Source organism: Hemitrygon akajei, chromosome 9, assembly GCF_048418815.1.
Source record: "Hemitrygon akajei chromosome 9, sHemAka1.3, whole genome shotgun sequence".
Classification (NCBI taxonomy): Eukaryota; Metazoa; Chordata; class Chondrichthyes; order Myliobatiformes; family Dasyatidae; genus Hemitrygon; species Hemitrygon akajei.
The window spans coordinates 122,070,415-122,086,033 of NC_133132.1; the positions used below are offsets into that span (position 1 = coordinate 122,070,415).

The 15,619-nt window shown below is 40.1% G+C and overlaps 1 protein-coding gene across 4 annotated transcripts in view; it reads right to left on the minus strand.

The window, feature by feature from the left end:
• Positions 1-11,742, minus strand: part of LOC140733505 (rho-associated protein kinase 2-like) — a 227,023-nt gene extending 215,281 nt beyond the window's left edge. For 3 of the 4 annotated variants that reach the window (XM_073056925.1, XM_073056922.1, XM_073056923.1), the window contains exon 1: positions 11,287-11,742. In XM_073056925.1, coding sequence (XP_072913026.1) covers positions 11,287-11,379 — 93 coding nt within the window. In that variant the 5' untranslated portion in view covers positions 11,380-11,742. The remainder of the gene's footprint in view (positions 1-11,286) is intronic. The other variant, XM_073056926.1, reaches the window with a different exon arrangement.
• Between the last annotated feature and the right edge of the window lie 3,877 nt (positions 11,743-15,619).

Here is a 15,619-nt window from a genome sequence, read left to right on the forward strand (position 1 = left end):
TAAAATTTGAAAATCCCGTATTTTTTTTTTACAAATGTAAGACACACAAACATTTACCCTTTCAAACGCAATTAAGGTTTTATATATTTAAATAAGGTCACCCCATATTCTTCTGAACTTAGAGGAACACAGAGCCAAACTGTCTGGCCTCTCATAATAGGCAACCCTCTAATTCCCAGGAAACATCTTAGTGAATCTCCTTTGGACTGCCCCATGTTCTATCCTGTTGGTACAAGACTATTGAATGGTCTCCTGGTATAGTAGTACCTGGTACCAGTGACCTCACAATGTACAGTTGCAAGAAAAAGTTTATGAACCCTTTGCAATTACCTGTTTTTCTGCATTAATCACTCATACAATGAGGGCTGATCTTCAAAGTCACAATAAAAGAGAAATATTTTGCCTAAACTATTAACACAAAATTATACTTTCCATCATTCACAATCCAGGCTGGAAAAAGTATGTGACCCTTAACTGTCAGAAGCTCCTTTAGCAGCAATAATCGCCACCAAACCTTTCCTGTAGCTGTTGATCAGACATGCACGACAGCGAGGAGGAATTTTCAACCATTCCTCTGTACAAAACTGTTTCAGTTCATCAATATTTCTGGCATACCTTACATGAACAGCCCTCTTCAGATCATGCAACATCATCTCAATTGGGTTAAGATCTGGACTCTGACTTGGCCATCCAAAACACTTTTCTTTTAAAAATTACTCTATTGTTGACTTACTCGTGTTTTGGATCATTATCTTGTTACATTATTCAACGTCTATTAAGCTACAGATAATGGACCACCACCCTGACATTCTCCTGTAAAATGTCTTGATATAATTTTGAATTCATTGTTTCGAGGCCCTGAGGCAGCAAAGCAGTCCAAACCATGATGCTCCTTCCACCTTGCTTCACATTGGAATGAGGTTTTGATGCTGGCGTGCAGTGTCCATTTTCCTCCAAACATAGCAATGTGCATTTCTACCAATAAGTTCAACTTTTGTCTCATCTGTTCACAGAACATTGTCCCAGAAGCATTGTGGGGCATCCTGGTGGTCTTTTGCAAACTTAAAACACATGCAGCAATGTTTTTTTTGTAAAGCAGTGGTTTCCTTCCAGGAACACCATTCTTGTTTAGTGTTTTTCTTGTAGTGGACACATGAACAGCAATTTTAGCAAGTTCTAGAGATTTCTGCAGGTCTTTTGTTGTTACCCTTGGGTTCTTTTCACTTAGTGTGATCTTTGCAGGACACCCACTGCTAGTAGCACCAGTACTAAATTCCCTCTATTTGCAGACAATTTCTCTTACTGCGGTCTAATGAACAACTCGGGTCTTTAGAAATGCCCATATTGCCTTTTCCAGCTTCATGCATTGCTACAATTTTTCTTCCAAGATCCTCTGAAAGATGTTTTGATCAAGGCATGGTACACATTAACAGATCTTTCTTGAGAAAAGCAGCCTCAGTCAGTCACCTGACTTTGTGTGTCTTTGTTTTATATAGGGCCGGGCACCTCCACAATCCATACCTCCAATCTCATCTCACTCACTGGAACATATGACTCCAAATAGTTTTCGTTGAAATCATTATTCAAGAGGTTCACCTACATTTTTTGAACCTAGACTGATTTTTTAAATGGTGTGCTCAGTATTGATGAGAAGTACGGTACTACAATTGCTTGTGTTACTAGTTTCAGCAGATTGTGTTTGTCTATTATTGTGACTTAGATGAAGATCAGACCACATTTTATGAGAAATTAATGTAGAAAACCAAACAATTGCAAAGGGTTCACAAACTTTTTCCTGCAACTGTACCTCATCATGAGCCTGCTGGTCTTCTAATACCTTTGACCTCACATTGTACTTCTTCATGAACCTGCACCTTAGTGCTTAGCAGCAATCCACTTTCTCTGCATTGTCATTTTACCCCTTATTTTACTTCAATGCACTATTGTAATTAAGTTATCACTATGGATAGCATGCAAAACAATGTTTTTCATTGTACTTCAGTACATGTGACAATCAAAACCAATTTATGTCTTTATTTCAGGTAAAGAGACCAACACTGTGCACAATATTCCAGATATGGCCTTATCAGCACTGTGTTCAACTGTAACAAACCTTCCCTATTCTTAAACTCCAACCCCTTTGTAATAAATTTTGTCTTAACTATTGCTTCTTGGTATTTTAGTAGTTTCTAGTTGGTATTATAGTACACTTTTTCCATTCATGGACAAGAAAACTTAGAGCTCTCTGAACTTTATAGCCACAGCTCCACACACCGTCCTTACACATCTGGAGAAGAAGGATGCTTATGTGAGAATGCTGTTCTTAGACTACAGTTCAGCATTCAACACCATAATTCCCTCCAGGCTCGCCAAGAAGCTCAGGGACTTCGGCCTTCACCCTGCTTTGTGTAGCTGGATCCTAGGCTTCCTGTCAGATTGCCGGCAGGTGGTAAAAGTGGGGTCCCTCTCCTCTGCCCCTCAACACAGGTGACCCTCAGGGCTGTGTACTAAACCCCCTCCTTTATTCTCTGTATACCCATGACTGTATCACCACCCACAGGTCCAATGTAATATTAAATTTGCTGACGACACTACACTGATTGGCCTAATCTCAAATAATAATGAGGCAGCCTACAGGGAAGTCATCACCACCCTGACACAGTGGTGACAAGAAAACCACCTCTCCCTCAATGTCACAAAAACAAAGGAGTTGGTTGTGGATTACAGGAGGAATGGAGATAGGCTAGCCCTATTGACATCAATGGATCTGAGGTTGAGAGGGTGAACAGCATTAAGTTCCTCGGCATAAACATCACCAAGGATCTCATAAGGTCTGTATATATCAGTGCCTCTTTCGCCTCAGACTGTTGAAGTTTGGTATGGCACCCCCCCCCCCCCTAAAATTCTAAGAACTTTCTATAGGAGCACGATTGAGAGCATCCTAACTGGCTGCATCACTGCCTGGTATGGAAACTGTACTTCCCTCAATCACAGGACTCTGCAGAGAGTGGCGCAAACAGCCTAGCACATCTGTAGATGTGAACTTCCCACTATTCAGGATACTTACAAAGACAGGTGTATAAAAAAAGCCCAAAGAATCATTGGAGACCCGAGTCACCCACAAACTGTTCCAGCTGCTACCATCCGGGAAATGTCATCGCAGCATAAAAGCCAGGCTCAACAGGCTCCACGACAGCTTCTTCCACCAGGTCATTAGACTGCTTAATTCATGCTGATACAATTGTATTTCTATATTATATTGACTGCCCTGTTGTACATACTATTTATTATAAATTACTATAAACTGTACATTGCACATTTAAACAGAGACATAACGTGAAGATTTTTATTCATGTATATGAATTCAATTTCCAGAACATCAGAACACAATTTACATTCTTATGCATGACTGCTGCAAGTCAACTAACATCTAAAAGGAAAATTAGAATAGAGAGTGTCATGGCTAATGCCAGAAAGTGGGATCATACAAGCAAATCAATACTGCACTGAGAATAATTAATGACTGGCTTAACTGTAGCCAAGTACCTGTTATTTTGCACTAAGATTATATTGAAACTGCCACACCGGATCAATGAGTTGCATTTCACAATTGACAGATCAACATCAAGAATTCAACCACATTTTCCAACTTATTCCCATAAAATTGGATAATGTTCACATGGAATATAGTTTTCTTGTTAATAGATCAAGATGCAGATGGTGCATTCTTTCAAGCCCTCAAAATTCATTGGCTTCAAATAAGTGACAGGAACACAACAAAATCTCATATTGCAAGATCAGAGTTCTTATAGAATATACAGTTTAAAATCTTTTCTTCATTGACTTACAGCAGCAATTCCTAGAATTACCTTACAGCAACACAAAGCAACTGAGGAACTCAGTGGTTTAGGCATCATCTATGGAGGAAAACAGTCAATATTTCAGTTTAAGACCCTTCAGCTGTCCAGTTCCCTCCATAGATGCTGCTTGGCCTGAGTTCCTACATGTTTTTTGTGTTGCTGCAGATTCCAGTATCTGCAATCTTGTGACAACCTCGGGGTGATCTTTTCCACATATGTGTTCTTCTGCATTGAGAGTAAATGCATTAAGCCTCTTTCAGTCGACAATGAAGAATCTGTAAAATCTTTTCACAGGAATGTCATTGGTTACAGGAGCAAAAAGAACCTGTAACAGAGCAGTGCATATCAGCTGTCCATTATTTACCTCCTGCAGGCAGCTGCAATCAAGTATTTATAGATTTTTAACTAAATTATAATTATTGTAGAAACCTTTAAAGGTTTAACATGAAAGATACATTGTTGCAATTCAATATAGATTTTACCAGAACACAAAGAAGACAGGAATAGGATACTCAATTCAAGAGGACAATGTCAGCATATACCAGGGGTTCCCAACTATTTTTATGTCATGGACCAATACCATTACGCAAGGGGTCCGTGGACCCCAAGTTGGGAACCCCTGGCAAACATGGTCCCTGCAGCCAGACAGATTTAATTTTACCTGTTTTCCAAATACCTACATCTATAGTCCATCTAAAAAGTATTCATCCCCCTAGAAGTTTTCATGTTTTATTGTTTTACAACACTGAATCTCAGTGGATTTAATTTGGCTTTTTTGACACTAATCAATAGAAAAGACTCTTTCATGTCAAAGTAAAAACAAAGTTCTACAAACAGCAAACAAGAGAAAATCTGCAGGTGCTGGAAATCCAAGCAATACACACAAAATGCTGGAGGAACTCAGCAGGCCAGGCAGCATCAATGGAAAAAAGTACAGTTGACATGTCGGGCCGAAACCCTTCGCAGGACTGCAGAAAAAATGTCCCTCTCTCATGTTAGCTCCTTGCTCGCCTATCGCCTGCCTCTGGTGCTCCTCCTCCCCTCCCTTTTTTTAAACTTTCTTCCATGGCCTTCTGTCTCTTTCACCAATCAACTTCCTAGCTGTTTGCTTTATCGCTTTTCCTCCAAGTTCAACCTATCACCTGGTGCATTTCTCTCCCCACCCTCCCTTTCAAATCTACTCAGCTTTTTATTTGTCCAGTATTGCTGAAAGGTTTCAGCCCAAAACATCAACTGTACTCTTTCCATAGATGCTGCCTGGCCTGCTGAGTTCCTCCAGCATTGTGTGTGTGTTTCTATAAATTAGTCAATTTATTACAAATATTAAAGATAAAATAATTGATTACATAATTACACACCGCCTTCAAGTCAGTATTTAATAGATGCACCTTTGGCAGCAATTACAGCTTTGAGTCAGGTGTGGATAGGTCTCAATCAGCTTTCTACACCTGGACACTGCAAATTCCACCCCCCCCCCCCCCCCATTCATCTTTACAAAACTGCTCAAGCTCTGTCAAATCTCATGAGGATTGAGAGTGAACAGCTCTTTTCAAGTCCAGCCACAAATTCTCAATTGGATTGAGCTCCAGACTCTAACTTGACCACTCCAGGACATTAACTCTTGTTTTTAAGCCATTCCTGTGTAGCTTTGGCTTTATGCTTGGAGTCATTGTCTTGCTAGAAAACAAATCTTCTCCCAAGTTGCAGTTCTCTTGCATCCACAGCAGGTCTACCTCCAGGATTTCCCTGTATTTTGCTGCGCTTGTTTTACTGTCTACCTTCACAAGCCTTCCAGGGCCTGCTGCAGTGAAGCAATCCCACAGTATGATGATGCAGCCACTCCATGCTTTACAGTACGGTGGGTGCGGTGTGTTAGACTTAAGACAAACAGTGTTTAGTCTGATGGCCAAAAAGCTCAATTTACGTTTCATCAAACCATTGAATCTTCTTCCAACTGACTCAGTCTCCCACATACCCTCTGGCAAATTCTGGCCAAGATTTTATGTGAGCTTTTTTCAACAATGGCTTTCTCTTTGCCACTTTCTCATAAAAACTAGTGAAGCACCCGCCTACAGTTGTATGTGCAATCTCTACCATCTCAGTCACTGAAGCTAGTAATTCCTCCAGAGTTGTCATAGGTCTCTTGGTGGCCTCCCTCACTAGTCCCCTTCTTGCACAGTCACTCAGTTTTTGAGGATGGCTTGCTCTAGGCAGATTTACAGCTGTGCCATATTCTTTACATTTCTTGATGATTGACTTCACTGTATACCAAGGGATATTCAGTGACTTGGACATTTTCTTGTATCCATCACATGACTTGTGCTTTTCAATAACCTTTTTGCAGAGTTGCTTGGAGTGTCGGTTTGTCTTCATGGTGTAGCTTTTGCCAGGATAGAAACATAGAAAGTCTACAGCACAATGCAGGCCTTTCGGCCCACAATGCTGTGCCGAACATGTACTTACTTTTGAAATTACCTGGTGTTACCCATAGCCCTCTATTTTTCTAAGCTCCATGTACCTATCCAGGAGTCTCTTAAAAGACCCTATTGTATCCGCCTCCACCACCATCGCTGGCAGCCCATTCCACGCACCCACCACCCTCTGCATAAAAAACTTAGCCCTGACATCTCCTCTGTACCTACTTCCAAGCACCTTAAAACCGTGCCCTCTCGTGCTAGCCATTTCAGCCCTGGGAAAAAGCCTCTGACTATCCACACAATCAATGCCTCTCATCATCTTACACACCTCTATCAGGTCACTTCTCTCCCTCCGAAGCTCCAAGGAGAAAAGGTGAGTTCACTCAACCTATTCTCAAAGGCATGCTCCCCAATCCAGGCAACTTCCTTGTAAATCTCCTCTGCACCCTTCCTATAGTTTTCACATACTTCCTGCAGTGAGGCGACCAGAACAGAGTGCAGTACTCCAAGTGGGGTCTAACCAGGGTCATATATGGCTGTAACATTACCTCTCAGCTCTTGAAATCAATCTCACAATACTGACTCACCAGCAGTTGGACCTGTGTCCAGTTCTGGTTGCCTCACAATAGGAAGGATGTGGAAGCATTGGAAAGGGTACAGAGGAGATATACCAGGATGCTGGCTGGTTTAGAGAGTATGGATTATGATCAGAGATTAAGGGAGCTAGGGCTTTACTCTTTGGAGAGGAGGAGGAGGATGAGAGGAGACATGATAGAGGTGTACAAGATATTAAGAGGAATAGACAGAGTGGACAGCCAGCGCCTCTTCCCCAGGGCACCATGCTCAGTACAAGAGGACATGGTTTTAAGGTAAGGGGAGGGAAGTTCAAGGGGGATATTAGAAGAAGGTTTTCCACTCATAGAGTGGTTGGTGCATGGAATGCACTGCCTGAGTCAGTGGTGGAGGCAGATACTCTAGTGAAGTTTAAGAGACTACTAGATAGGTATATGGAAGAATTTAAGGTGGGGGGTTATATGTGAGGCAGTGTTTGAGGGTCGGCACAACACTGTGGGCTGAAGGGCCTGTAATGTGCTGTACTATTCTATGTTCTATGTATCTCATGGATGTAAGAGAAATGATCAGAAAACTTCCATCTTGTTCAAAGGCACCACTGGTTACCGCTTTAATATTAATCTACAATGAATGCATTAACTGTATTATTATATAGTGCTTTTGAGATTGGTGTCAGTTATATTTTTGTTTCACTTGCTGTATAGATTGCATTGCAGCTTTGCTTTGTTGAAATTATACTCAAAGAGGTTCACTGAGTGTAGATAGATAGGATTTGAAGTTGATTCCATGTTTTTTAATTAGTGTTATGAGAAAACTCTCCCATTGTAGTTTTATTACTGCACTCAGATGGAAATTTGGAAATTGCGGTGTTACAGGGACATACAGATTCACAGTTAGCTGATATGTGGAAATAAAGTGGAGATGATTTGGCAAAATTAGACATTTTTAGTGTAACTACAAATTATGGAACTGCTTTTGCACTTGAAGTAATTAAATGATGAGGGAAGGTGGTGTGAAGCAGATTATTTCTGGCACTTGAGCGGTCAGGAATGTCTGGCCATAATTACAAGATTAAATGTAGTAAGTTTAAATTGAGTAAAGGGTACGTGGAATTTACTTTCAGGGTTAGTGATTGCGAAAGATTGGGTGTCATGGTAGCATAGTGGTCAGCACAACTCTATTAAAGCTTGAGGTGTTAGATTTCAGAGTTCAATCCCAGCGTCCTCTGTTAGACATTCTCCCTGTGGAATACGTGTGTTTTCTCCGGATGCTCCAGTTTCCTCCCATAGTCCAAAGATGTACTGGTTAGTAAGTTAATTGGCCATTGTAAATTTTCCTATGATTAGGTTTTATTGGTTTACAACACTGAATCACAATGGATTTAATATGACTTTTTTTGACACTGGTCAACAGAAAAAAGACTCTTCCATGTCAAGGTGAAAACAGATCTCTACAAAGGGATCTAAATTAATTATAAATGTAAAACTTATTATTCATTGCATAAGTATTCACTCATCTATGATGTGATGCACCAAATCATCACTGGTGCAGCCAATTGATTTTAGAACTCACATAATTAGTTAAATGGAGGTCTGTTTTTAGGGGCTTGTGTGCAGACAAGGTGTTTCAATTGATTGTAGTAAAAGTACACCTGTTTCTGGAAGGTCCAACTGCTGGTGAGTCAGTATTGTGAGATTGAGTTCAAGAGCCGAGAGGTAATGTTACAGCTATATAGGACCCTGGTCAGACCCCACTTGGAGTACTGCGCTGTGTTCTGGTCACCTCACTACAGGAAGAATGTGGAAACTATAGAAAGGGTGCAGAGGAGATTTACAAGGATGTTGCCTGGATTGAGAGACAATCCAGAGAGCCAACAGTGCCAAAGAAAATTTCCCCAGTCAGATGGGAACTAACACGTGCTGCCCCAAAGTGGAAGGGAAGCATCAGTTATAAAAATGCACAACAGTGTAAATTTCACTTAAGTTACTCAAATTTTAAAAAGAATTTTAAACTTGTCTTGATTGTAATAATAAAAATATATTTTATGTTTTGAAATGGCCTTTTAGCTGAAATTGATATGCATTTTCCAAATAGCACACCTGAATAAACTAAGTGAGCATATCTAAGGAACAAGGTATTAAGTAAAATTTCTATCTTGGGAACTTTTCCACTCCCACTGTTAACTTCAATCTCTTTTATGACATATACATGTGATAACAGATATTTATATCTGACACATAAATAGATATTATATCTCACCATTGGCTCTAAGTGACTGAACTCATAGACAGCCTCTCAAATAGAACTTAGTCACTAATTTCTAACAGGACATTTACTTTTATATCTGGAAAATACATCAATCTGCACTTCATGAACATTAGAGATTAGGCAGGTGCTGTAAAATCCAGAGCAACACATTAAAAAAATGCTGGAGGAACTCAACAGGCCAGACAGTAACCATAGAGAGGAATACAGGGTCAACATTTCGGGGTGAGACCCTTCATCATTTCCTCCAGTATTTTGGGTGTGTCAACCTGTATTTTTTTTCCCCAAATGAATTGTTGAATTCTGCCATTACAATTTGTCTTGGATGACTAAAGCAATAACAAATGAAAATTCCTCAAAATTGGCTAACTATCAACATTAGGTTTTTACTTTCAAGTGAAAAGGCAATTTCAATATAGTGAAAATCCTTTAACTATTGTTAAAAATATTGGTTTTCAATACTTATTTAACACCAAACCATTCCAGCAATACAGACTATGGTAAAAAAAAATCCTTTTTCTTTGACAAAGTAAGGGACTGAATAATGTATTTGGAAAGCCACTCTCAGCCAAAGAGCTTTCACATTGCTTTCAGGAGTTTCTGTTGAAAGTTCCCAAAATTACAAGTACATTTGTGTCATGCCTTTTAAATATTTTATATTGATACCTAGTTAATATTAGGTTTCAGAGCCCAAAAGGCCACCAGACTGGTAAAACTATTCAAAACCAAAGGAATTAAAACGAAGAAAAGTTTTCATTCATTTGATTTCACAAGCTTCACCCTTTACTGCACTGATTTGGTTTGAACAAATGATATAATCGAGAAGTTCGATGATGCTGCAGATAGGAAGGACACCCAAATAAGGCAGATAGTACAACACTTACCCCCAAATAAATCTGTCTGTAACCTGAAGACATAGGTTTAAAAGTAGCAGGTATAATGAGGGAATTTGAAGTAGATCTTTCATCCAAATGGTTGAAATCTGAATCACACAGCATGATGGGTACCTGGTGGCAGGCACTTTCACAAGTACACAGATGATCACTTGAAATATCACTGCATAAAACATTCCAAGTTGAGTCTAAGGCATGGTGTACTTAAGGATCTGTTACCATGCTCTGTGACTATGCACAATTAAAACAGCTGCTTCATGTTTCATAATTCATACACCAGACACAATGAGTATTACAAAAAGCAATACTCTAAAAGGTTTAAATAGTAAAACCCTAAAAATTACCCATCACTTTAATGATATTTAAAAAGTATCCTCTAAATCAACATTCCAATTGAACTGTCATCTACCAAAATCCCTATAAACATCAGCAGGAAGTAGATCTGCATGGGCAAAAATAAAATCTGATATAAATTTAAGATTATTAAGTAAACACTTCAACCTTATTCTTACTACAAAAACTTGCCTGCATTTAGTATGCTATTAGATTGAAAGACTTACATTTCACAACTAAAGCTCAGTAGGATAATGTTAACTTATGCAACTGTCAAATGTTTAGCTCATTTATTGTATCAATTTTAACAAAATTACCACCGATGTCACGTACAAAGCTATTACATATCTGTTCAATGTTAAGTTTATAGCCATGAAAAAATAAGCCGTTATTTTTCCTGATTCGGCAGTTCTGTCTTTTCTAATTCAATAAAATGAAATCAACCATCCGTGGCAGAATTCATCAACAAAACTAATACTACTCACCAAAACTTGAGCCAGTGACCAAAAGAATCCATTGTTTACATATAAAAAAGAAACATTACGATACAATAAAAGCTCACTCAACCATTTCAAAGTACAAACGAACCATCTGAATATTTGATACAAATATTTTTTCCAATTTTCGCTAAGTCAATCGTAATATACAAACACTCAACTTCCCCATAATTTCAAATCACGAGCTTTGTCTTCATTGTTATACATCCTCTTCCCCCTCCTCCACTCTCAAATCAGGACAGCCTGTACTGGACATCAAAAAGTTGCGCGAATCCAAACAAGACGACTTGGTTTTCGCCTTTGCAACACAAAGGGCCAACTTAGCAGCATCCCAAACTTCGGGGACGGCCTGTACGATGGAGGCCACAGTGCAGTAATGTGGAGGGTGTGGGCTGGGGATTTAAGTTGCAGAGAGAAGCAGCGAAACATTCCTTATCTAGGGACTCACCAACAAACTCTCCGCGTTAATCGGAGACTTCGGGTCTCTGACCATTGCCTCGAGCTTTTTCAGCCGCGACTTCAGGCTGTCTGCCGACGACATGTCGTAAAAGGCTGTTGTCCTGTGCCCCAGATCAGGCGGCTTTCTCTCGGCGAGTTGCTCAAGACACAGGCTCACACCGCTCTCCTCCCGCTGCCCCACTACCGCCGTCTCCTCGCAGACCACGGCAGCTTGGGCCTAAAACAGCTGCCTTTGGGAAGGGATGGGCACACGGGAAACTTTGCTGTAGACATAAGACAAGCGGGTGGCCCCCTCTCCGCCGCTCCTCCTCTGAGGCAGGCCGCGCCTATTTCCAGTGCCGAGAGTAACGGCCGCCGTGTCGATTTGAATCGGAAGCCGCGAGTCGATCACTCGGACCCGATGACAAAAACAACCACACAGACGTTCCCAAACGTCATCGGAATTCGCCACGCGAGGCCTGTTGGGAGGGAGTGGGCGGGGTGTACGGCAATCGTCCGCCCAGCCCGTTCCCAGTTCGGGGAGGAGTCTCCCAGCTGTGCGCTTGCGCAGTTCTCATCCCCCTCACCCATTCGCGGAGCGGAGATTGCCTTGCCTGGCAACCGGCGGCCAAATTTAGGGGGCTGCCATCTTTGATGCAGGCGCCTACCCAGAGCCGGCTACCAAAATAAATTGAGAGGTTTTTTTTAATCATGTCGGAAGCATCATGGAGTGGGGGTGGTCAGCCACCAGCAGGACAAATAAAGAATAGAGTCAGTCAGCTGTTTAAAACGACTCGGTCTTTCTGGTCGTTGCAGCGCTTGCATAACAGCTGCAGGCAATGGAATTCCTCGCCGTACTGTCACTCCTGTGACAAATCCCGTCGCAATTGAACTATGAAGTCATGAAAGGATATGGAACGCGGGGCTTGCATTGGAACATTATTAGTAACAAACTATTCAGTCGTTTAACTGTTGTTTATCATCTAATATATTTGAGTTTATATAATTTTACTTGTACAAATACAAAATAAAACTTTACATTAAGAGGACGTAAGAAACAAATATGTAGTTTGATACTGAGCGTATTTTTTTATGATCTTGCTTTACTTTATTCGTCGTGTTAATCATTTATTCTATGCGAATAACTGTAGATACCGATAAAAATGCACCTGCAAGCAGATTGTGGAGTATTGTATATGTCCGAAGCATTGAACGTGTATTTTAACCAGTCCGAATTGGTTCTCAAGAGTTGTTTTGATACGAAATCAAAAAGTAACATTTAGAGTAAAAATAGTTTAACGATCTTTGTAATCTCAGAGCCATTTTAGTGTCTATAATTTTAAGACCAAAGTTAATACTTTTTTCTTCGTGGGTTAATTTGGCGTAATGTTATGTTAACTTAATTACTCCAAGAACTCCAAGAAGTTTTTTTTTACCGACAGAAGTAAGATTTTTTTTCTTGTTGTTAGTCAAGTATATTAGTCAGAGGGGAAATAGTTACAGGATCCAGCAGCTCAATTTAGAAACAAAATCAGAGCAGTGTTCACAATCTGACGTCCTTCCCGAGTAAGTCCCGAAAGTCAAAATGTCTTGAATTGTTGCGTCCTTAGTCAGAAAGCTAAAAAAAACTTGTTAAAGTAGTTGGGTTATAATGCTACTTTACGCACATTTTTGCTTGCCATGAGTTTGCCTAACCACAAAATATAACGATAATAATTAAAATAAAACAAAATTTCCAGCATCTGCAGATTTTCTCTGGCATGTGAAAATAAAAGTTAGTCATAGTTTGCTTACGTCAAAATATGGTTTTGTTTCGCTTCACACATTATTGCTACATGGGCAATTGTCAATTTCAGCATTCGGCTTTCTAGAATGAGTGACAGAGGAGCTTTTATGTTTAAAAAGATTGCTTATGTGCTGTTCACATCAGTTTTAGGTTTTAGTTCCGATTCTTAGCGTCCTCAGCATCTTCCTATTGAAATTGGATCTTTTCAACGATTCTGAGTTTAAAACTAAGAATTATAGAAAGATTTACTCCTAACGTGTTTTAGCTCCTGCTTTCGCTCTTTTTGTGCACATTTTTTATTTGGATCAAAATTATTTACTGTAATTTATATAGGATAAAATGTGTTGTTCACTTTCAATGAAATTTTAGTATTGTCATAAATGCTGATTTCTTTTATTTGCCTGAGTCTATTCATGTGGGTCTTGATTAATTTGTAGAAATATAAAGTTCCATTTCAAACTTATTCTGATCATTTTCATGAAATTTTATAATTAGTTGATATGAATCATGTTTTCTTATACAGTATGTTGCCTAGATGTGTTTACTTTCCATTATTGTGCACGTTCCACCACTGACCCCTCCATTAGGATTGGTACTTGGGATTTCCCTTTCCTGAAGTCCACAGTCAATTTCTTGGTTTTGCTGATTTGAACTTGCAACGCCACTCAACCAGCTGATTGGCCTCACCCCTGTAACCCGCATTTGAACTGTGCTTAGCCACACTGTTGTGGGTATGGAGAGGGTAGGGCAATGGGCTAGGCAGGCATCCTTGAGGTGCACAGTGTTGATTGTCAGCCAGGAGACATTATCACTGTGGTCTCCCAATGAGGACGTCAAGTATTCAGATGTAGAAGGAAGTACAGAGACTCAAAGTTTGAAGATTGGTGACAAACACTGAGGAGATGATGGTATTGAATGCTGAGCTGTAATCAATAAACAGCAGCCTGGCATATGCTTTCTAGATCCTCCAAAGCAGAGTGAATAGCCAGTGGGATTGTATCTGTTGTTGCTGTAAGCAATTAGCAGCGGCCCAGGCCCTTGCTCAGGCAGAATTTAACTCTAGCTATAACTGACCTCTCATAGCACTTCATTGCAGTAGGTTTGAGTGCAACTGGCCAATAGTTATTGAGGCAGCCCACCCTGCTTTTCTTGGATACTGTTAGGATTGCTGCCCTTTTGAAGCAGATGGGAACCTGTGACTGCAGTAGTGAGAGGTTGAAGATGTCCTTGAGAGAAAGATTTACCAAATAATGTATTGTATTTTCATACCACAGAGGCTCATTCCAACCCACATTTTTTAGCCTATCATCTACAAGCCAGCTCTCTCAACCTTTTCTCATGTTTAGGGACTCTGCCTTAACATTAATACAATATTTCTTGAGCCTACTTAAATGAGGGTAATGATATGGTCCTACAATATTAGCATTTCAAGGTTCACATTAAAATAGCTGGATTCTGTTTACACTCTAAAGAGAGAAAACCTTGCTTTTTCTAAGTTGAGAGCTTTGTTATCATTACATACAAAAGTCCTACATTTATGCAAATGTCCTAGATTTAGTGCCCTAGATTTTTAATATAAATTTTGTTTTAGATGGTCATTTTTTGTTGTTTGCATTAGAGTGTCAGTAGAAAAGAGCAAATTTTGGATTCCTAAACATCCATTTCCCCAAAAATTAAATGTTACAGAGAGATTTTGTATTTTATTAAAGAATCCTGTTGAGTTGAGTGAAGAGCCAATGAGATGGCATCTTTTGTTGACCCTCCAGTAGGCAAGTTAGAGTGGATCAAAGTCGCTTCTCAGGTAGGAGTTGATATGTTTCATCACCAACCTCTCAAAAAGCTTCACTACTGTGGATGTACTGTTAGTGCTAATGGGTGATAGTCATTGAGGTAGGTCACCATGCTCTTGTTGGACACTGGCATAACTGAAGCCTGCTTGAAGCCAGTGGTTACCTCAGACTGCCAAAGCAAGAGGTTACAGATCTCAGTGAACACACCAGCCAGTTGATCAGCACAGATTTTTAGTACATGGCCAGGTACCCCATCTTGGTAAGTTGTTTTTCACCCTCCCAAAGGCAGCAAGCACATTGGCTTCAGAGACTGAAATCATAGGATCATTAGGGGATTTGGGAGTTCATGATGGTTCCTCCATGTTTTGACATTCAAAGCAAGCACACAGGCATTGAGCTGATCTGGAAGCAAAGACCAGCTGGCTTCTATGTTGCTTGATTTAACTTTCTAAGAGGTGATAGTATTCAAGCCCTGCTTTGACTGTCGAGCATCCTTCACTGATTCAAGTTTGGCCTGAATTTCCACTTTGCCCATGAGATGGCTTTCTGGCGATTGTACCTGAACCTCTTGTAACTTTCTTGGTAACCAGACTTTAATGCCAGTGACCTGGCTCTCAGCAGATTTTGGATCTCATGGTTCAGCCAGGGCTTCTGGTTGGAGAAGACTCTGAATGATTTATTGAGGACATAATTATCTACAGCTGTTTTAATACAGTCCATGACAACCATGGTGTATTCATTCAGATCCACAAATGGTCCTCTAATGT